Source organism: Molothrus aeneus, chromosome 3 (genome assembly GCF_037042795.1).
Source record: "Molothrus aeneus isolate 106 chromosome 3, BPBGC_Maene_1.0, whole genome shotgun sequence".
NCBI lineage: Eukaryota > Metazoa > Chordata > Aves > Passeriformes > Icteridae > Molothrus > Molothrus aeneus.
Genome location: NC_089648.1, coordinates 4,413,027 through 4,434,787, shown reverse-complemented (window position 1 = coordinate 4,434,787; position 21,761 = coordinate 4,413,027). Strand labels below are relative to the sequence as shown.

The window sequence follows — 21,761 nt, the reverse complement described above, 5'->3', positions numbered from 1 at the left end:
CAGCCCCGCCTCACCGGCCGTGGCGGCTCCTCCTCCTCCACCCCTCATGGCGGCCCCGCCTCACTCGTCACGGCAGCTCCTCCTCTTCCCCTCACGGCGGCCCCGCCTCACTCGTCACGGCGGCTCCTCCTCTTCCCCTCATGGCGGCTCCTCCTCCCCTAACGACTGCCACCGCGGTGCACTGTGGGAGCCGCAGTTCCCTCCCACTCCCCCTGTGCCGGGACTACATCTCCCAGCAGGCTCGGCCGCGGCCGCCGCTGGCGGGGCATGCCGGGAGTCGTAGTCCCGGCGCGCCACCCGCCCCCTCTGCGGCGCGCACGGAAACCCCGTGCGTGCGGGCGCGGCGCTCTCTCGGGCCGCCGTCGCCATTCCGCGAGCAGCGCGGGCAGCCCGCGCTCCGGCCCCGGCGTCCCCCGTGCCCGCCTCACCATGCAGATCTTCGTGAAGACCCTCACGGGGAAAACCATCACCCTCGAGGTGAGCCCCCCGCCTGCCGGTGCTCCGGAAGGCGGGGATGTGCCGGCAGAGCCCGGGATGTGCGGGGAATCGCGGCCATGCGCTGCCTCGGGCGGCCCGGACCGCGCGGTGGGGCCCGGAATGGCCGTGGCAGCACCGGGCCTGTGCCGGGAGCACCTCGTGGTTGTTCGGCCTTGCTGGGATAATTAAAACGTGCAGCGCGTTTTGATTCTGTTGTTCTGTTTCGTACTAGGTTGAACCTTCTGATACTATAGAAAATGTAAAAGCGAAGATCCAGGATAAAGAGGGTGAGTTCTAAAGGCATTTATTGATTATTATATATTGATATCAATTAGTATATGTTATATACGTTATTCTGTCTTGCACTCTTGTGGATTGATGTGTGTCTTACACAGATATAATTTCCTGCAGCAATCTTAATTTTATTACAGCATGCTGTAGCTCACATCCCTCGTTTATCCCTGATTTCTGTCACCATCAGGCATCCCTCCGGATCAGCAGCGGCTGATCTTCGCTGGGAAGCAGCTGGAGGATGGACGCACACTGTCCGACTACAACATTCAGAAAGTGAGTAGGAAAGGCAGGACACAGCAGTGCAGTGCCCAGGAGCTGGCACGGGCAGAGCTCACCGAGATATGCTGCTGAGATTGAGAAATGTTTCTAATTCAGCCAAATTAAGGGATTGGAGTAGTGTTGGTGCTGGGAGTTTAGGATGCCACCTTAACAAAAAATAATCCTTTTAGAGCTTTCCTATGTGCTTGGCACTTGAGATGTACTTCCTCTAGGTAGATGGAAAAGTCCTGTTTAAATGCTGTAGTTGCTTTGAGAAAGCATTTTGAGTCTGTTTCATGTGCTTTACAAACAGGAATCAACCCTTCACCTGGTGCTGAGACTTCGTGGTGGTGCTAAGAAAAGGAAGAAGAAGTCTTACACAACTCCCAAGAAGAACAAGCATAAGAGAAAGAAGGTTAAGCTTGCAGTGCTCAAGTACTACAAGGTAGGTAGAATTAATTTGGAGGGGGGAACTTGATAAAAACTCAGCTCTCACCAGGGAGGGTGTGGAGCCTGTTGCTGGTCTGCACAGATTCTGGTGTATTTAATATTTAAACTCTTTCAATTTGCAAATATCCCATGTGTTAAATAAAAGACACATGACCTATTGCAGTTGGGCACTTCTGACACGTACCTCAAGAAGCCTGGTGTAGCTGCTATTACAACACCTATTATGCCAATGAAAAATACTCAAAATGATTATTGTTGCTGAAAGGAGGAGAGTGCATGTGAGCCATTGTCTGTTTGTCCTTCCAGGTGGATGAGAACGGCAAGATCAGCCGCCTGCGCCGGGAGTGCCCCTCGGAGGAGTGTGGGGCTGGAGTCTTCATGGCCAGCCACTTTGACAGGCACTACTGTGGCAAGTGCTGTCTGACATACTGCTTCAATAAGCCAGAAGACAAGTAAATGTACCAGACAATAAAAATCTGAACTTCTGTATGGCTGAAGGGTTTCTTTCTGTGGCGCTGCGTTTCCTCTCTGCTGATCAGTGAGAAAAATCTGGGCGGTGCTGCCAGCCAGCTAGGGTGAAATACTGAGTGGAAAACTGAAGCAGCAGTTGGATTTTAAGAATATTGGGCACCAGTTGTAAAAGGAAGAAAACCAACAGCCAAGCTAACCTTAGAAGTGGTCTTAACGTGAGACAGTTCTGATGTGGGAAAACAGCAGCTTCAGAGGTCCACAGTGGGTCAGTGCTAGAGAGTGGGGTGACATGGTGACAAAATGCAGCCAACACACTGAAATACTGTACAGCAGCACTGGGAGGGGAGGGAGGAGGTGGCTCAGCTACTCTGGAGCCAAAAGATTGTCATCAGAAATATTTTACCACGCTGGTTTTACACACTCGAAGTGCTTGGTGTTACCCAAGTGATTTATCCCATGTTCCAGTGAGGGCAGCTGGTTGCTTGACATGATGGAAGAGCAGAACATTTCAGGTATAAAATGTATCTGAAGTGCTCTGATGTAAAGAACAGCTCCCGTGCATCTCTGAAAGTTCATTTAATGTTAAGACTTAAAGGCCAGCCAGGATCATAATATATTGTCCTTTAGTGTTCACATGTTAAAATGTCTTTAAAACCCTGGGTCCCAGGAAGTTGTCTGTTGCACTTCTTTTTCTTCATAACAGATAATTTCATCTCCAATACTGAACTCCACATTTTTGTCCAAACTCAATCCACAATCCATTCCTGTTTTTATTACCTGGACATCATCTTTATGGTGCTTCAGTGATGACAAACATCCTACGAAGAGAAAATGCATCAAAGAGAGGCCACCAGCAGCAGAGCAGAGCAATGGATTGGTTTGCCCTTCCATTAATTTGTGGCTCCACAGGGAAAGCAGGAAAATGTAGGGATGGGGGGTGCTTGTGGTTACTGGAAGGAACATCCTGAGATGCTCCTGCTTGCCCACTGGGAACAATAATACACTGGCATTTGGTGGCTTTTCTCTCCATCCTGGACAGAATTCAGCATTTCTCTAGGATCCTTTGCACTGACTTCCCAGGGAAGTGGCAATATCTAAAAATACTAAGCACAAATCCACGTTTTGTGGCAATTCCACTCACCTTTCCAAATAACATCCCTGTTACGGATTAGCTTAAACTTCATTTTTCTGTCCAGCAGCCCCTTGTGCACTCTGCATCCAGCCACTGGAATTTTGTTTTTTCCTACTGTGACAGAGAAGGTGTCAAGAACAGAAGCTTCCCCTAAAATACAAAAAGTAAAGTTGAAGTCCACAGGAATAACAAACTGGCACGAGGTAGAAGCAGGCTGCATTTTATTGGGAGTGTAGAATTTGCCACGTTTTGAGGCAAAAATGTATCAATGAAAACTCACCTACTGTAGTCTCCACCACAGTTGGGGGCAGCCTGCTGTTCAGCTCATCCTTCAAGTCTTCTATAAGTTTGTAGATTATGTTGTGCAGTTTAATTTTTATTCCCTTTTTATCAGCCAGCTTTTTGATGCTTTCATTGGCTTTCACACTGAATCCAAATATTACACCTGAAAAATGAAACAACTGTCAAGTGCTGACTACAAGGGATCAGTCTTTGAGCAGTTAGAGTGAAATTCTGCAGCACAGGGTACATTTTATTCCTGCTTCTCTTTTAATGGGGAACCGTTTGCCTCTCCTGCTATGGCTCATGGACTGCTACAAACCTATCAAAATAAATGGCCCAAAAAAGCCCACAGAAGGTCCCTGATGACAGACTGCAGGTATCAAAGCAGAAAATAACACACACAGCTCATGTGAAGGAGACAGATCTCTCTTTTTGGGCTGGAAAACCAACAAGGTTGTCCAAACAAAGCTGGAAGTGAATCCTAAACGATTCTTGCCCAGCTGTGGCCACTGGCATGTGCAGTGACCTCATTCTCTGAGAATTATGGGGTATGAACAGCAACAACTGACTCGGTCCTAGATCCAGATGCCTCCCTGAGCAAAGAGAAAATTATTTTTGAACCTGCTTTTCTAGCTTTGCCCTGTGTGAGCATCATAAAGCAGCCTGAGTGAAGAGCCAGAGTTTAACCTGAACAACTGAATTTCTGGCAAGAACTTTTCCAGAGTCCTTCCATTTCTGTGAGACTTTGAGCCTCCTCTTCTGCACTGGTCTGATATTCAAGGAAACATTTTCAACATTCACAAAAATTTACCTTATTGATGCTGCTAACTATTATTGAGAAAGCAAAACCTGGCTGAGGCCTGTGCATTTCAGTAAGTCAGTAATTTCAAAACTGTAAAATGATTTTGAAACACCCACCATTAAACGCTTCAGCAAGGCTGATATCATTTTCACTGATGTCTCCCATTCCAAAGTAGACAATATCTAGTTTGCATTCATCCTCACAGTCATAGCTGTCCAGAACGTTCAGAATAGCTTCAACAGATCCATCCACATCACCTGCATGGATAAATGGAAATACTGCTGGCTTTGTGTAAGTCAAAGACACAAAAACACAACTAATGTCAACTCCACACTGTGCAACAGAAAGCCTTCTGACATCTGTCACTCTTACTATATTTTCAGTAATATGTTAAAACCCACCCAAAATGTCTGTTAATTTCAGAAATAAACTGGATAAATACAGAAGGGCCAGAGGCTCTGCATCTGCTCTCACTGTCACATCAAGTTTGCAGGTTTTCAACTACAGTCACTGCTTGAGTATCACTAAGTGAGGTTAAACCAATTTCCTCCTGTCCCACTTCAATACATAATTGTTATTCTCCTCTATTTTGCTGGTGCCAAATGGTTATAGCTTGGGACTTTTTTTACATATACAGGATTTTATATATGTGTGTGTATATATATTGGGGTTTCTATGTATGGGTTTTACTCAGGAGCCCCTGGGTAAGTGCATTGAGCACGTTACGTTTTCCTGTTGCTCTGGCCCTGCTGGCAGCACATCCTCCTGACCAGTGGATGTTTTCTGATGGCCCTGCCCTTAGGAGAGAAGTTCAATAAGTTTTAAACTGATCGAACTTTTGGTAATAGGAGCTGGGGTTAGTTTAGAGCTCTGTCTCAGACTGAGCATTTGAGAAGCACAGAACCAAAGGAGCAGCACACAGACATGGACAGCACCTTTAACTATTAAGGAGAGTGTGTTTTCATCCATCTCTGTCCTCTCCTTAGGCCTTGAGAACATCAGTTGCTTATTGGCCTTGTACAGCACTGCCTTCCTCTGTCTCCAGGTCAAGTGGGCCAGCTTCTGCTGCTGCTTCTCATATTCCACCCTGTGTTCCTTTTGCTTTGCTTCAATAACTTCCAGATCCTTCTTCATCTTCTCCTGTTGTTCAACATAGGTCCTCCAAGCCACAACTTCCTGTGCCCTTTGCTGGGCAGGAAGACAGAATCATTACCTTGAAAGCACTGCTTCAGAACACTGCAATTGCATCCTTTCACATCCCCTCTACAGGCTCACTCATTTTCCTTCACTTTTAACTATAGTTTTACTGCACAGATGGCAGAGAATGAGACAAGAGCTTTTCCTCCCTGAGCTACCACGTGACTCAAGGCCTATTTTTATAGTATCTCTGCATTGCAGAAGAAAATTATTGTTCATTCTTTCATGTGGGATTTTTCCAGCTCTCACAACACCCATCTCAAGTTGTATTTTATGCATTTTCTTTTTGTCAGGCAAGAGTTATGTCTTTCTCAAATTAAAACACTGATCTCCTCAAGTACTGGATTGTTCCAGTGGAGATGAGGACAGTCCAGCAGGGGAAAGGTGGAAAAGAAAGAGGCAAAATGCAAACCCTCATTCCTCTTCCAGAGCATCAGCTCAGGTCTCTTAATCCCCACGCTCAACCTTCCATGGGATTATCCAGGTGATTAAAAGCTCTCACTTATTTTGTCACTCAGCTCCTTCCCATCCTTGCAGCAGTGTGAGTTCTTTGTGTACCTCAGACTCTACTTCAAGGATTTCATCTCCTGCTGAAGGGCTTTCCTTCCAGCCCATGATTTCCACGGGGGTGCCTGGTGGGGCTGCATCCACAGCTTTGCCATTCTCATCGAACAGGAAACGCACTTTAGCCCAGGTCTTCCCTGCAACCAGAACACAGCCTTTCCTCAGAGTTCCTCTCTGGATGATGGCTGTGGTGAGTGGACTAGTGAAGAGCAGAGGAGAAAAATAACAGACAGAATTCAAGTGATGTTTCTCCCTGTCTTCACAGCCAGTGTAGGCACAACACAACCAGAACGGATTTGTGATCCATCACTGGCACAATGCAGAGTCCCAAGCGTCATCCATCAACTCCTGATTTATATTCCTGTGATGATTTACTAGAGCACTCACCAAATGTTTCAGTGAGTTAAAAAGCCCCAAAATCTGTACTGTGCTCTTCATTTCTGCAGATCAATCCAAAATCTGGCTTTTGGGAACCCAGCAACATGGTGATTTTACATATTAAGTGAAGCCCCACCAAAAAAACTCCAACCCCAAACAACAAATCCCAACAACCTTGTAGAACTCAGTTCATTTGTAAAGAGGACAGAACACACCTTGTTCATAAACCTGCCAATGGACCAAGATACTTAAGGGTAGAATGTCATGTTACACAAAACTAGTCATGAATTTTGTATGTATTGACAGTTAAGTCATCATTCCTACTTTTTAAAAGACATTAAAAAACCCACTTAAGTTCTACCATTTGAAACTATTTCCTGTCACAGGATTTTCATTTCAGGGATGTGATGAGTTTTGCCCCACCAGTTTAGAACCTCTTGTGCTGCAGAGTAGTATTTCAAGGCTTTGGCTAGGAGCACTGCAAAGGAAGTGCTCTGCCTTTCCTTACTGAGGCACAGGTCCCTGCCCAGTGTGCCTGTGCTGTCACAAGGTGCAGAGGTGGCACTGGACTCACCCTTTCCCTTTGTCTTTCCGAGACTCAATGATGGTTCCCTCCACCAGCCCCGTGGCATCTGCCTTCAGCTCCAACATCTCTGCCAGAGCAACAGTTGCCTCTGCCAAAACCATCAGGTTTTCCCCCTGCATAAAGCCACACAAAACCACAGAGAATAAAGGAAGTGCCCAAGCAAAGTGGGATCAGAAGTCCAACCCTTGGTGCCAAATTCCCCCGCTGAAATGTGATGACATTCAACACCCAGGCAAGACTTCCAGACATCAGACACAAAACTGCTGGACTGAATTACCAGCAGAAAAATGAGATATTATTGCTTGCTGGAAGTCTGAGCCTCAAAATACATTTCAGTGTGTTTCAAATAATTCTGGCTCTTGCCTCATGGCAAGAGATCACATACCAGGAAGAGAAGCATTTTATTTTCCAGCTGCCAAATAAAAATGCATTTCTCTGCACATATTAGACACCCATGAACATCATCATTTTTTCTACCACAATCTTACCTTGAGTGCAGAAATATTTACAGCCTGAACATCACCTCCAAACTCTTCACACACCACATCATGAGCCAGCAATTCCTTCTTTACTCTTTCAGGATCAGCTTCAGGTTTGTCACATTTATTAATGGCAAGGATAAGAGGAACTAAAAAGAGAACACACAAACTCAGCACCAACCTAACCAAAACCTGCTGCTACCACCAGAGCTTCTAGAAGAGGTTAGAGCAAGTTATAGGCATTTAGAACAGCTCATCTCACTTGGTGCCTCTTCCTTGAGCAGCCATCAAGATCTGAGCTACCAGGAGGAAGCTGCAGGAGTTACCCATGTAGAGAAGGTAAAAAAACCCAAACAATGAACCCCTGTCTTGTTAAATATTCATATTTTAGGATCTTTTTGTATTACTGCAACATTCAGTACATTTCAAACATCACAGAGGATGATGAATGGGACGAGGACAGTCACTTCCCAAGTTCTGTGGATTCCAGCACAAGGAGGCTTTTTTGAGAGGTAAAAACAAGGTTCCCAACCCCCCCCACTCTGTACCTCCTGCATTTTTGGCGTGCTGGATGGACTCTATGGTTTGCTGCATCACTCCATCCTCTGCTGCCACCACCAGAATGACGATGTCGGTGACGTTGGTGCCCCTGGCCCGCATGGCTGAGAAGGCTGCGTGGCCAGGGGTGTCAAGGAAGGTGATCTTCTCCCCAGAGGGCATGTGCACTGTGACAAATGGTACAGCTCAACATCAGCACTTCAGCCAGCTTCATCTGATGTGCTGTACATCAAGCACCACCCCTTTGAGGGCATTTTAATAATAATGACAAGTTTTAGGCAGTCGGGGCATTTTAATAATAAAGACATGTTTTAGAAAGTCAGGTAATTGTTGGCATGAAGGTCAAAGGTGCTGTTAAATCCTCAGGAACAAGAAAGTGTCCTGGGATCTTCCATAACCCCAGATAATTTAATATCAACTTGTGCAGACAATTAATCTCAAAGCTCTATGTACAGAGTTATGACAGGTATCAGGAACAGACATTTTGTGTTATGGTTTCCTTTCTCACCATTTATGTGGCAACTTTCTTTCCCCAATGAACACAGCCTGAGATGGAGAGGAAATTGTGTTACAGCTGAGCAGGTGGACTTGGATCATACCAATAAAAGCTCCAATGTGTTGTGTGATGCCTCCTGCTTCCATGGCTGCCACCTGGGTTTTCCTCAGGCTGTCCAGCAGGGTTGTTTTGCCATGATCCACATGTCCCAGGATGGTGACAACTGGGGGCCGTGGGGTCAGCACTGCTGGGTCTGCAGGAGGTCTGTAATTGCAGCAAAAACAGGAGATGTGAATGCCAAAAAAAATTCACTGGGCCACACCCAGCACAGCACTCAATGCCCCACAATCCAGGCTGCCTCCTCCCCAAACACCTGCAGAAAGGAATAGAATAAAAAGAGCCAAAAAGAGCAGCTCACAACTTGCCTCTTGACAGCATCTGTGTTTTTTCTTTCCTTTTCCTCTTTCAGCTTTGCTGATTTATACTTCATTCCTGATTTCTGAACAATCATCTTGATGTGGTCTTCACTTAAGACGGAATCTGGTTCTACTGAATCAAGGTTAATGTTTGTGTACAGCAGCACTTCATAAATATGATCTGCAGCAAACATAAACACATTTAATAATTACATCCACAAAAACATGTGGGACAAAAAAATCCAACCCACTTTATCAGACTTTTCCATATTTTCTTTGTGCTAATTAGTATTATCCACCAAGCAGTTTTCCTTTAGTTAGATTTATCTAGAAGTTGCCATTAATCTACATACTTGCAGAGAAGAACTTTTTGCAGAATTACTGAAAATTACTACTCTGTTAGCTGCTAGAATCTTATTTTCCACTCAGATATTCATGGCTTACTCTTCTACTAACTCCAAAAGAGAAAACAACTGAAACTCATCTAAAGCAAAGAGCAAAGGAGTGATTCAAGGAGGAAGGAAATTTGATAAATCCGATCACAGGCTCCGTTCTTTGGTTGTAGAAACACAGAACCTATCACAGTAGTCAAAAATTGTTAGAGGGAGCAATTCCAGACAAGTCTTGCCACTCCCAGTTAATCAAAGGACTGTTCTAATGAAACACAAGTTGCTCCTGAACACAAGATTCCTACTCCTACTCTGGATTTTGGGCTGAAGCTCTTTAGCATCAACTTCTTAACGCATGGGGGTCCAGCTCTGACAGACCAGGTGCAGAATTTTCCTTCTGGAATAACTGAGCCCCTGGGAAGCACAGCCACAAGGAGCAGCCTTGCCTGGATCTGAGGCCTTTCTGCTGGAGAGGACAGACAGACAGACATGGCTTCTTCACATTTAAATGGCTGGCTGGTCATTTGGATGGCCCAACAACTTTTCTCTTTAGTCTGCACTGTGTCTCCCAACATTTCCTTTGGGATGGATCCAGAAGCACTCAGGCCACTGAAGCCACCTTTTCATTTGTCACTGGTGGAAGGGGTGTGACAAATGTTGCTGTTTCTGACCCCAAAGCAGCTCTCACCTATGTCTTTGCCCATAGCTTGTGCCAGTTCCTCCACAGTCATCTTCTGCCTTATCTCCACTTCACCTTTTGTCAGGGGAATCTTCTTTTTCTTCTTTTTTGTCTCCTACATGGAATTAGACACAAACACAGAAATATAAACTAAGATATAACAAAGACAATATTAAAAAGACAATGGTCTCAAGCCGTATGAGGTAAACACATCTTCTTTACAGTAATACCAATTAATTACAATTAATGAATGAGTTAACACATCATAATGAACATTTCAAATGTGTAGCACGCTACTCTTAATCTTTTTGCATTTTTAATTTTTCAGAACAAGGACAAAAGCCAATAAAGCAATTTCCATTTTTGTTTGCAATAGTTTCCTCCAGTGTCAGCAAAAATTCATGATGTTACTGGTCTAAGTCATATTTGAGAGGGAATGGCAAAAAATTATGCATGAAGTACATTTCGTCTTACAGATTTATGACAAGTCTCTATACTCATGAATAAAGCGCTTTTTTTCCTTTTTAATTCAAATGTTCAAGCTGAGCTCTTGTACTTCCCACACAAACCCAGGGATTACTGGATGTCCTTAATTACCTCCTTTGTAGCTAGATGTCTGCACTGTGGTAAGGCAGCACTGATTAATCTGTGTTTTGGCCAGAGCTGTGGGTGCAGAGGGAGGGACCACATGGGAGATGCAGACAACTCCAGAGGCTTCCATCGTGCTCCACACACTTTCCTGGAGGACAGGGCACGCAGCTGCTGGCAGGCACCACGGAGCTGCACCAGATTTTCAAACCTCAGCAGCAACCCTTGGTTCATTTCCCCCCTGCAAACACAAAGCACACACTGAGGTCAGCCTCGAGGCTCAAAAATCCTCCTTCTCAGGACAAAATGTTCAGGAACACGAGACACCAGTGTTATGTTTCCAAACAGGCTTTATAACACTGGCAAAATTAAACTGTTTAGGGACTGTTCCAGTTTTTCCATTTCTTTCTGTGCTTCACCTTTCTCCAGTACTCCACTGCAGAAACATGGATCTACTAAGAGCTTACAGATCTTTCATCTTTCTCCACTGATCTCTGATTTAAACCATTAATTCCCCCATTGCATGTTCTTTGACGTCTCCTACGAAAACCCCACATTTGCACTCCTCATGCTATACCGACAGAATTACACAAGTGTCAGCCACAGAATTACACAGTGTCAACCTCTCCAAGCCACCAAAACACACCAAATGCCATTTGGTGAGCATTTCAAAATGCAAAATGCCCTTTTCCTGAGCATTTCAAGACAAAAGCACCACTGAAAGACCACAGCACGGCAGTGACACCAGTGCTGACGTGTGCTCAGAGACCTCCAGTGAGGCTAAGCCCTGGCTCAGCTTCTGTCAGATCATCCCACATCTTGTTTTAACCATCTTAACTTTGGTTTGAGTCTTTTTGCCAATTATCCCGGACAACACCCTGAGCTTCTCCTGCTGCCAGAGCTGCCTGTTCTGCACTGGCACAGAGTGCCCAGAGAAGCTGTGGCTGCCACACCCCTGGAAGTGTCCAAGGCCAGCTTGGACGGGGCTCCCTGGGGCAGTGGAAGGTGTCGCTGCCCATGGCAGGGGGTGGAACAGGATGGTCTTTAAGGTCCCTTCCAACCCAAAGCACTCTGTGATTCTGACCTGTTTGGGGACGGACTCTCTGTTCCTTCCCTGTCCCCACTCAGAGGTGTCCTTGTGTCACCCTCCCAAAGGCAGGGAACGCTCTCGCTTCCTCCCAGAATGGTTGCGGGCCCTTTAAAACTTCCCTTGCACCCTGACTCCTGCAGCAAGCGAGCACATGACAAACTTAACCAACCAGACCCAGCTGTTTTGGTGGGGTTTTTAACCCTAAAGAGAACCGCAGAGGGGCTGAATCGGTAAAGCCGAGGGAGCCGCGGAGCTGCCACAGGACGCAGCACACACACACAAACAACACAAGGTCAAGGCCCGCTGGCCCAGCTCACAGCAGCGAATCCCAGCCAGGCTCTGCCTGCGGAAAACCCTTCCCGGCTCCCGGGGCGGAGCAGCGACATTCCCGCTCCTGCTGCTCTCCTGCCCATGGCTCTGCCTGGTTAATACCTGCCAGCTGCAGCCCGCCCTCCCCGCGGGGGCAGCGCCTTTCTCCGAGCCCCCGGGTGCAGGCCCTGACAGCCCGAGGAATGAAGGAGGGAAGGGAAGAAAGGGAAAAGGCTCCGCGTCCCCTCCGTGCCTCACGCCCGGCGCGCCGCTCTCTGCGCATGCGCCCCCAGGGGGTGCGAGGGAACCGCGCAGGCGCAGCTGCGACCCCAGGGCTGCCCGGCAGGGGGCGGGGCCTCGCCTCACGGGAGGCGGGAAAGGTCCTCAGGGGAGGCGGGACTCGGACCCGTCACGGGACAGGGACTTTATGAATTTATGCCTATTCTAGGGTTTTGAAACTTATTTTTTTAAACATCTATTTATCTATCTACACACTTAAATCTGTTTTACTCCTCCTTGCCAGGAGACAGCAGCTTCCTCTCTGCAAAGCCCTCCCCACTCACATGCAAGCTAAAGCTTTAAGGTCCCTGATTTTTACCTCCTCTCTAAAATAATGGAGTAGAGAAAACAAAAATGTAAGATGAAGCTCTACAAGTGAAAACTCCTTAATGTTACCTGGTTAATGCTGGTTGTAAAACCCAGGGATAATCCCAGGGGTCTGCCTGATGCTGTGGTGATCCCTGTAAATCCGGACACTGCAAATTGTGCGTGACAAGTAATGACCATAATTTCCTTCACATATCTGAGCTGTGTATTTCTCAAAAACAGATCACAATAAAAAAAAAAAGTAATTAAATACCAAAAGTTGTGCAAAGAACATTAAGAGCAGTCAGTGTTCTAGCACAGAAGACATGCAGGGAAGGAAAGGCCACTGCGAGGGCAACACATCTTGGGACTGACCTGAAAAGCGTTTTAATGCAAAAATAGATTTAGCCTGCGAAACAGTCATCAGAGTTTACTGCAAATCTGCTTTTTGAGTTGATCTTCCACTGGATGCTGTCTGGAAATCTTCCTGTGTGCTGCTGTAAGGCTCTGGGAATTAGCATGGGATTGTATTTCTTCCACATGTCTCTTCACTGCAGAGTCATACTGTTTTAATTTAAAGCTTATTACAGATCGCCCGTTATTCTGAAGGGCCAACTGGAAACAAATAATTATTGATGTCATAGGTCAGGACGATGGTTTGGGTTGTAGAAATATTTTCCAACTGTGTGGCCATTAATGTTTGGCTTTGTCCCTTAGTTGCAATTCCTGACTATTATTGGTTGATTAAAAAAAATACAAATGATGCAGTTTTTGTTTACAGGGTGTATGATGTATTTTGATTTTCTTTTTAGCTTTGACTTTTTCATAACTTTCTTATCTAGCAGCGTTTTCAGCAAAACTGTGGGCAAGGAGCAGGCCAGAACCTGAAATTAGAGTAAGAACACGAACAAAAGGATTAATAGGTTAAATATCTGCTTGAAACCAACACTTGAACCAAATACAGCGTGTGTCGAAACAATGCGTAAATGTCGCTGTTTGGGAAGGAAATGGCTCTAAGGAACACGAAATGTATTGAACTGTGCGGGAGGGGAGGCTCGGGTGGGATGGGGATATATTACATCCACGGTCTGTTCCGCAGGGGGTGTTCCTTAGCACAAACGAGCGGGATTTTGAGGGATTTGCCGGTTCTTTGGGGCAGGGCGCTGCCGGGGGCGGGCCCGGAGCGGGGCGGGCGGGGCGCGATGGCGGCCGAGCTGCGGGAGGCGCTGGAGCGGCGGCTGCGGGACCTGGGCATCGCCACCGTCACCGCCGAGCACCCCCAGGTAGGAACCTCCTTAAAACCCGGCTATAAACGCCCGCCTTGCCAGCGGAGCACGGCGGAATCAGGGCGGGATGAGGTCCACCCCCTGCGGCTTTAGCAGAAGTATCGGTGAGGAAGTTCTCGCAGGGCCTGGCAGAATGGTTGGGGACGTTTTTTGGTCGCTTTGACTCTGCCTCCAGATCCACCCCCTTTTCCCGGTAGTCTGAGGGGCGGCTCGCCCACTTCTTTTCCCTGAAGTCGGCGGCATCCAAGATGCTTTCCAAACTTCTACTCGCTCCCAGTTACAAGCCACGTCATTCCACGTGTGAGCGCTCCCAGCGCTGCCTTTAAAGCGAGGCATTGCTGCACACACGAGACAGAAACGATTCTGAGTGTGCCGGAGCAGTTTGTCACATTTTATTCGTGTTCTGTTAAAATTCCTTCGTAAAAGGGTACAGCTTTTAGGCCGAGTAGAACATTCAGCATTTTCTAAATACTTAACAAAAGATACCTGCCAGCACACGACTGGGAGTCTAATGGGATATAGAGTCTGACACCACACTGCTGCTGATTTCCAGGTGTTCACTGTTGAGGAAATGATGCCCCACGTCCAACACATGAAAGGAGCTCACAGTAAAAACCTGTTTCTTAAAGACAAAAAGAAGAAAGGGTTCTGGCTGGTGACCATCCTGCACGACAGGCAGGTCAATTTGAACGAACTTGGTAAAAAGCTGGGCGTTGGAAGCGGAAACCTCAGATTTGCTGACGAGAACGCCATGCTGGAAAAGCTGCGAGTGGGTCAGGGCTGTGCCACGCCGCTCGCCCTCTTCTGTGACCAGGGAGATGTGAGGCTGGTGCTGGACGCTGCCCTGCTCCAAGGGGGCCATGAAAAGGTGTATTTCCATCCAATGACAAATTCTGCAACCATGGGCTTAAGCCCCGACGACTTCCTGAAGTTTGTGAGATCAACAGGCCACGAGCCCATCATCGTACACTTCGATGAAGACATTAAGTAGAGGAAGTTCATTTTTCTACTGCTACTCATTGATTTTTATAGAGCAAAACTGGTGAAAAATCTCATTACAAATAAAACTTGAAAAAAATGGCTTACTCCTTTTTCATTTGTTTCAGTTATGTATTGTATAGTCTGGTGAGAAAAATTTCTGCCTTTCAGTTATTGGAAGGTTAACAGTGTTCTTAAAAAGACATTTTGCAATCTACCACTAAGTAGCTAGTAAGTAGAAAAGGCATTATTTAAATACTACTACAGTCTTTATCAGTAAATGGATAAAACTAGAATTTCCCAGGCATGGGACTGGCCTTGAAGGTTTTAACTTGACATCACTAGAAAAGAACAAATTGCAAGTTGTAGGACCTGTCAATACCCCCAGGACAGAGTGACTGTCCCTGCACCCATTTATGCCCTACTACACATTGCTTTCTTTTTATTCTTTTCACCTAAAAAACCAACTCACCTACACTACAGGAAATGCATTTGATTGTCATTGTTCAATCACGGTGTGCTGAAGACAGAAGCAGCAGCAACTCCCTCAAGTCCAGTAAACATCCCATGGCAATGAGCACCCCCAAAACCCAAGGCCAGGGGAGCAGTGAGTGAGGGATGGAATCTGAGGATGATGGGGGTGAAGGCTTTAGGATGCAGCCCAAGGAAAATGTCAGTACAAACAAAGCCTCCAGGGCAAGAGCATCAGCACAGGCTGGGATGAACTGGAACCAGAACTGCAGGAGCACAAATTAAAAACATGTAAAAGCATTTGTGATCTTGGGTGAATGAACAATTACTATTAACCGAGTAGGAAAAATCACCATCTACAGTAAGGCAAGTTCCTTCACTCACAGCCTTACCATGTTTCCTTCATCTGGAAGGATCTGGTACCTTTCTTGGAGCTCTGAATGATAGAACCCTTCACCATCCAGCAGTTCCAGTTCTCCACCTCTGACACACAAACCAACTGCATCTATCCTGGGAGTCATGTTCAGTGGGAAAGAAGTGACCAAGAGATGCTGCAGCTGTAGGAAGAGCACTAGAGAGATGTCCAGATACATGACATTTTATAGACTGAAGGGAACATCTGGTATTTAGGAACACTGGGTAGATGAATGAGCTCTGGACTGACAGATGCACCACTGAATTAGCTCCACATTGATACATTAGGATGTGTCTTTAAATGTAATATTTACCTTACTCTCTCTCTGCCATTCACTCTCCCTCCCCCTTCACGTATTTTTTATTGTGGTACCCCTAAATCCTTTATCATTTCCAAAAAAAAGAGTATTAGATTTGACTTGCCAAGGTTTTTAAATCTGGAATGTTTTAAATGTGACAAATGGTTTGAAGGATGTACACAATCCTGGAATCTGCACTGCCTAAAGTGTGACTTACTTCATCCTCAGAAGGGATCCTGAGACATATCTCAGCAAAAATACCTACCAGGCTTCAAATACTACACCTGGCAAATCTAGAATGATTTCTTTTTGTATTTACTTATGAAATCAGTCTCTTTTTTTTTTTAATAATAGTATCAAAATAGTGTACAGTTAAAAGCTACCCAGCTCTACACAAATCACACAGGACAAACTACACATGGTCCAGAAAAATTCTGCTACAGTTTTATCCGTTTCCTTCCAGAAGAAATACTCACTGCACACATCACCACGACACCAATACCCTTCCAGTAACATCAGTTTCCAGAAAAAAAGTGTGTATAAATATACACACACAAAATAAGAATAAAAATTATTTGGTTTGGCATTTTAATAACATCATTAATAAATGTATACAATGGCAAACATTAAAAAAATCAATATGTAAAGGAAATTACAGTTTTAAATAAGAGCTTTTTAAGTTCTGTTTCACACCTCGGTACATTCCTTTAAGGCAGTTTTATTAATATCAAAGCATTATTTACATATACATCATCAGCTACCCCTAAAAATCACACATGAGCTCCCTTTGTTAGGCTGCATCATGTCCTGGACAAAATTTAGAAATAATAATAATAGGTGCTGGGAATGTTACTAAATCCTCAGAGCCTACCAGAAAAGTTAACAGAACATACACATTGTATGGCATGAGAACCTCCTCTGTAAGCTGGAACTGGCAGTGCTGGGGTTGGGATCGCTGGGGTACAAAGCTGCCATGTGCATCCCTGGCATTGGGAGCAGCAGGAACTGAGAGGCTGCTCCCAGGTTGAATTTGGTTTTTTATATTTCCCTTTAAGGGCACAGAGTGGGAAGGTTAAGAAAGGAAGAAGGAAAGGGGAATTGGCAGAGCACAGAGAGCCACCTGACTGCTCAAGTGCCAGGGAACTTCTCTGCAAAGCAAAGCAGCGGCTTGAGAGGAGCTGAGCTGGTCAGTGGAGCAGGAGGGGATCCCTGTGTGATGGAAAGGACACATCCAGCTCTGCTGAGGGCACTGACACTGCCCAGCAGTGCCCCACACACAGCAGTGTGTGCCAGAGTCGTGACAGTGACAGTCCCCAGACACAGCCACCAGGGTCCTGGCAGGGATCCTGGCAGCATTTGGCACTGCGGTTTCATCTCCCGCTTCAAGAGCATTTTTCTGTAACAGTAACATGACAAATGGCTCTGGCTGGGGGTGTGAGCTGCTCAGTCCTCTGTCAGCAGAGAGTGAGGAGAACCCAGGTCCTGAAAGGAGCTTGAACCTGCTGCCATTCAGAGTGAGGAGAGATCTTCCTGATCTTTATGGCCTTTGAATTGTCTGTCATACCCGCTATGCCCTTAGTACAGAGATCTCTTAGCCCATTTTATCACAAAGAAAATTTCAGAACAAACTCATTTTCAAGAAAACAAACAGAAAATCTCCCCTTCTAAAGCTTACTGTGCATGCCTCTTTCTTCCCCTTTTTGAGAAGATTTCAAGCTTTTCAATCTGTTGAACTGCCTTCAGCAGTGGGGCTCACCTTCTGAGGAAGCTGCAGGTGACATTATGCACCTGTCTGTTGGACACTCGGAGGTGACACAGGGAACTCAGCCCTTTACATGAGGAACAGGAATGTGCTTACTGGCTTTAATAAAATAGAACAACTCGTTTTGGGTCTCAGTTCCCATCAAATTCCTCTGAGCTCGCTGCAAATCTTTCCAGACAAATATATGCAACCACCAAATGTACCAATAATGTTTGTTGACTTTAATATAAATCAATAATGAACAAAATGTATCTAGTAAAAGATAACCTTAGAGGGAACTGATTGTAAAATGCATATGATATTATTTACATTTCTTTTTGCCATCAAGAAACCTCCTAAGCCACAATCAGCTCATGTCAAAAGACAAACAGTAAAAAAAAAAAATTAGTCAATACACAAACATCATAAGATAGTCTTATCCTGGAAATGGCATTTGTGGAAAACAGCCTTCTATTAAAATAAAAGTTATAGAAAAACCATACCCGACAATTTCCTGTCAGAAACATCTGAACATACATATGCAGAGTAACTGGGGAATGTGAAAAACACAAAGGACAAACAATGTCTCTATAATACCATTATCCCATGACTCCCACTTCTGTTAGTTACCAAGCTTTTCCATGGATGTAAACAAATTTTTCTCTTGCAGTATGCAACAAAAATCAGCATAAACTTTCTTAAGAGCAATTTCATGCAGATTATGCTAACCAAATAAGGCAGTGAAGTGCCAGTAGCTGTGAGGTTTTTGTATCTGTATATACAGTCCATTTCAACAAAATTCTACAGCATTTCCTTTAGATTTACAGACGTAAATAGAAACTGCTAGTTTTGGGGGGTTTTGGCTAATTATTAGCAGAAGCTTAAGCAAATCAGTGGCTAATTTCAAAAACAGAAGATGAAAGAAGTTTTATTTTGATTTTTTTTCCCCTGGAGTAATTCTTGAGACCTTAAAATCCTTGGTCCTTAGGGAGATGAGAACTGTCCTTTATTCAGTAGATCTTAACAGTGCAATGTGCAATAATTCCTAAGACCATCTACACATTTTCGGCAGTAGACTCCAGTAGAGCTCCTTGATTCAAGGAAGGAAGGTAGGTAGGTAGGTTTTTATTTCTTGCCTGCTCTAGTCACGAAGAATGTAAAAAATTCCCTTAATTTTTATTAATGATTCCTACAGTCGCTGTCTTGTTACTTCAGATATAAAGGCTTCACACTGAGATACTGAAGGACACTTTTCTCTCTGTGTTCAGTCGAAAGGCAGAAAGAGAAAAGAGTGTAAGAAAAAGCTTCAAGTGTAGAGGCACAACACACAGAGTTCAGTCACTAACAGCACTAACAGCATGCACCAAAGGGGCTCAGGGAAGACGAGAAGAGGACAGAACACCAAAACCAAGCTTTATAAAAAGACAGATTCCATGGGGTACTGAATACTCTGAGTTTTGTTCAACTGTTCTTTCAGATTTACCTGTCCCTGTCCAAAAAACTGACTACAGTATTATTTCTTAACGGGATTTCTTTGAACTTTCTTCTGCAGGAGATTGGAAAAATAAAAATAAATGTCATTTTTACAGGCAAAAGGCTGAGCAGGACGAGGTTCCCTGCCTCTGGAAGAAGCTCTGGAGAGCCGCCGGCCCCGGGCTAAGGAGTGCGCGCGAGAGAAGCCAAGGAAGCAAGCAGGATTTACATCTGGTTAATGCAATGTGCTCTGGGGCTGGGATGGAATGCTGTTAGTTTGTTGTAAATGAAATTCATCTCATTTACAGGTTGGGCAGGAAACTCACCACTTGGCCCACAGCTCAGGTAGTGGGTAATAGAATTAGGAGCTTTGTTGCTCCCTAGACCTGCTTTTTGAATTTCTGCTTTCTGGGATAGCTTCCACATCTGCAGAGAAAAGCATTTCAGGTTATTCATTGTGCTTATCAGGACATTAAAAAAAACCCCTCATGCATTAAAACACATTCTACTCATCAGGAGAGCAAAAGGATACATGAACACTTCCTGGTTGTTTTTAGGAGGAAAGGACAGAGGAGAGGGACAGAAGAAACTCACTGCAAGTGCCTGCTCAGCTACACTCACTGACATTCATCTCAGCATTTACAGCAGCCAGGTGTTATTCCTAAAGCCAGTCAGATATGGGTCACCTTTAGCTACACCAACCCTACAATTCTGCATGAACGGAAATAAAAAGCAATGATGAGGTGCAATCACAGCTGACTGACCCCAGCAGAGAACTTCTTTCATTGTGTTTTGACCTGCTGCACACCGACAGGAACGTTCACATTCAGCACAGAACTGTCTTTGCATGCAACAGCTCCAACATGCAAAATGCAGATCTGAAGTCACCAGGCACTGAAAGCAAAGCATCAGGCAAACCCTGAGCCAGGCAAACCCTGAGCCAGGCAAACCTCAACTGTGAGCAAACGGCTGAGCCTGAACAACAAAACCTTTCTGGGCAGCAGCCACGTATTTCGTGTTTATCAGTACCATGCAAAGTCCTAACTCAGCACTGCCCAAGGCAGCAGGAACCAAGGAATGAGCAAGGGCTCCATCCTGCCATGCACATGAGGCTGAGGAGCAGCAGGGATTGGGAACGGAAAGAATTTCATGGAAACTTGCACTACTTGAACATAAATAGACATCCACAAACATCCAAAAAGTGAAGGAAACAAAAAGATCCTTCTGTCCATGCCAACATTTTCTTTTTTTCATAAGTAACAAACAAATGTTGATAAGACATTATTCAGAGCTATTAAACACTCTCTTGCAGAACATACTGCTGCTGCTGAACTTAGTGGAACGAAACAAGTTATTCTCCTCAGACCTGAAATGCAATTCCGTGCAAATTTATAAATCAGAGCGGAGTGGCTTGAGCTGGACAAGGTTAGTCTCCAACTCCAGCAGGCTGGACACACTGGTGCTCCAGGACACTCCTGCCTGGCAATTCCAAAGCCCTTGGGGTTTAAGAGGGAAGCTGAGGACACTACTGGAAGCTTTTGTAGGTGTGACTGTCTAAGAACCTAAGCAAGAGGAGGAGGCAATACCACACCTGAGGTTTCTGCAGCCAGAGTTATCTAGAGCAGCTGCACACCTTGTTCTGAGCAGTGGCTCTGCAGGGCACAGGGAAGAAAAGCCAGCCCCTGGCAGCACAGGATGAGTTTGTATTAAGGGCTCTCTCTAGGACTGCAATTCTTTAACCAACTTGCAAAATGCCTCGTGCACACATCACTTGGGATGCTGGTGCTCCTCACCTCCAACCTAATCCCAACACAAATAGAGATGAACTGAAGTCAAATGCATGACCCAAGACAGAACACTGGTCTTGCTCTGTGAGGGTAAATATGTGTGAAATTGAGATTACAGAGATTTCTCATTATTTGGCTGCTGAGATAGTTCCAGAGGGAACACAGCAATAACTGACTGTGCCCAGTCCTGGGAGAAGTGAGAGATTTATCAGCCCAGTAAGAACGAGTGGTACAGACCTGGGGAAGGACTGTGTCACATCCTCCAACAGGCATTTTATTCTCCACAGACATTCAATATCCTCCCCTTGCTCCTGAACTGCAGGGCTTCCCATCCCAAATAAAACAGAGCCCTTCCAGACTCCCACATGGGATACCTGCTGCTCTTCCTTGGGAGCTATGCACTCGCTGCCCCTCCCTAATTAAGCACTAAGGAATTAAAAGTTCAGCCCACACAGTGGTTCTGTGACTGCCACAAAACTGCTGGCAGAATGAATGCATTTGTACAAAACAGAATGTGACACTTGTTTTCAATATATATTTTCAATTTTAATTATTTTTCCTCTAGCTATACTGTCATTCCAATTTTTTATAACTGCCATAACCAATGTCCTCTTGCAAAGAAGTGCTCATGTCCAAAGCCTAGTGTAATTATAGCTTAAATCTGATACAATTTTAAACTCTGTTTGAATTTACCATTGAGAAGTTTCAAGCATGTGCAGAGACAGTGGCACATTAACTAGTTACTTTTCAACATTTCTCTTTAGCTGCTCATCTGGAATTTAAGGAGCTATTTGCTGAAGTATTCGTATCCTCCCATAACCTTGCAAACAAC

The 21,761-nt window shown here is 45.1% G+C and overlaps 3 protein-coding genes across 3 annotated transcripts; 2 read left to right on the top strand and 1 right to left on the bottom strand.

The window, feature by feature from the left end:
- The first annotated feature begins 336 nt into the window (after positions 1–336).
- On the top strand, positions 337–1,968 carry RPS27A (ribosomal protein S27a). The gene is made up of 5 exons (XM_066546058.1): positions 337–477; positions 710–764; positions 959–1,044; positions 1,343–1,474; positions 1,786–1,968. Exons 1-5 carry the CDS (start codon positions 430–432, stop codon positions 1,933–1,935), a joined length of 471 nt encoding a protein of 156 aa, XP_066402155.1. The 5' UTR covers positions 337–429; the 3' UTR covers positions 1,936–1,968.
- A 543-nt stretch (positions 1,969–2,511) lies between these two features.
- On the bottom strand, positions 2,512–12,058 carry MTIF2 (mitochondrial translational initiation factor 2). The gene is made up of 14 exons (XM_066546057.1): positions 12,019–12,058; positions 10,506–10,737; positions 9,918–10,023; positions 8,850–9,021; positions 8,528–8,688; positions 7,919–8,095; positions 7,380–7,519; positions 6,880–7,004; positions 5,922–6,126; positions 5,102–5,354; positions 4,283–4,423; positions 3,363–3,527; positions 3,092–3,232; positions 2,512–2,768 (listed from the first exon to the last, which is right to left on the bottom strand). Exons 2-14 carry the CDS (start codon positions 10,728–10,730, stop codon positions 2,599–2,601), a joined length of 2,181 nt encoding a protein of 726 aa, XP_066402154.1. The 5' UTR covers positions 10,731–10,737; positions 12,019–12,058; the 3' UTR covers positions 2,512–2,598.
- Positions 12,059–13,659: 1,601 nt separating this feature from the next.
- Positions 13,660–14,857, top strand: LOC136554223 (prolyl-tRNA synthetase associated domain-containing protein 1-like). Its single transcript, XM_066546056.1, has 2 exons — positions 13,660–13,763; positions 14,320–14,857. The coding sequence occupies exons 1-2, from the start codon at positions 13,683–13,685 to the stop codon at positions 14,755–14,757; spliced, it is 519 nt and encodes a 172-aa protein (XP_066402153.1). The 5' UTR covers positions 13,660–13,682; the 3' UTR covers positions 14,758–14,857.
- The last annotated feature ends 6,904 nt before the right edge of the window (positions 14,858–21,761 follow it).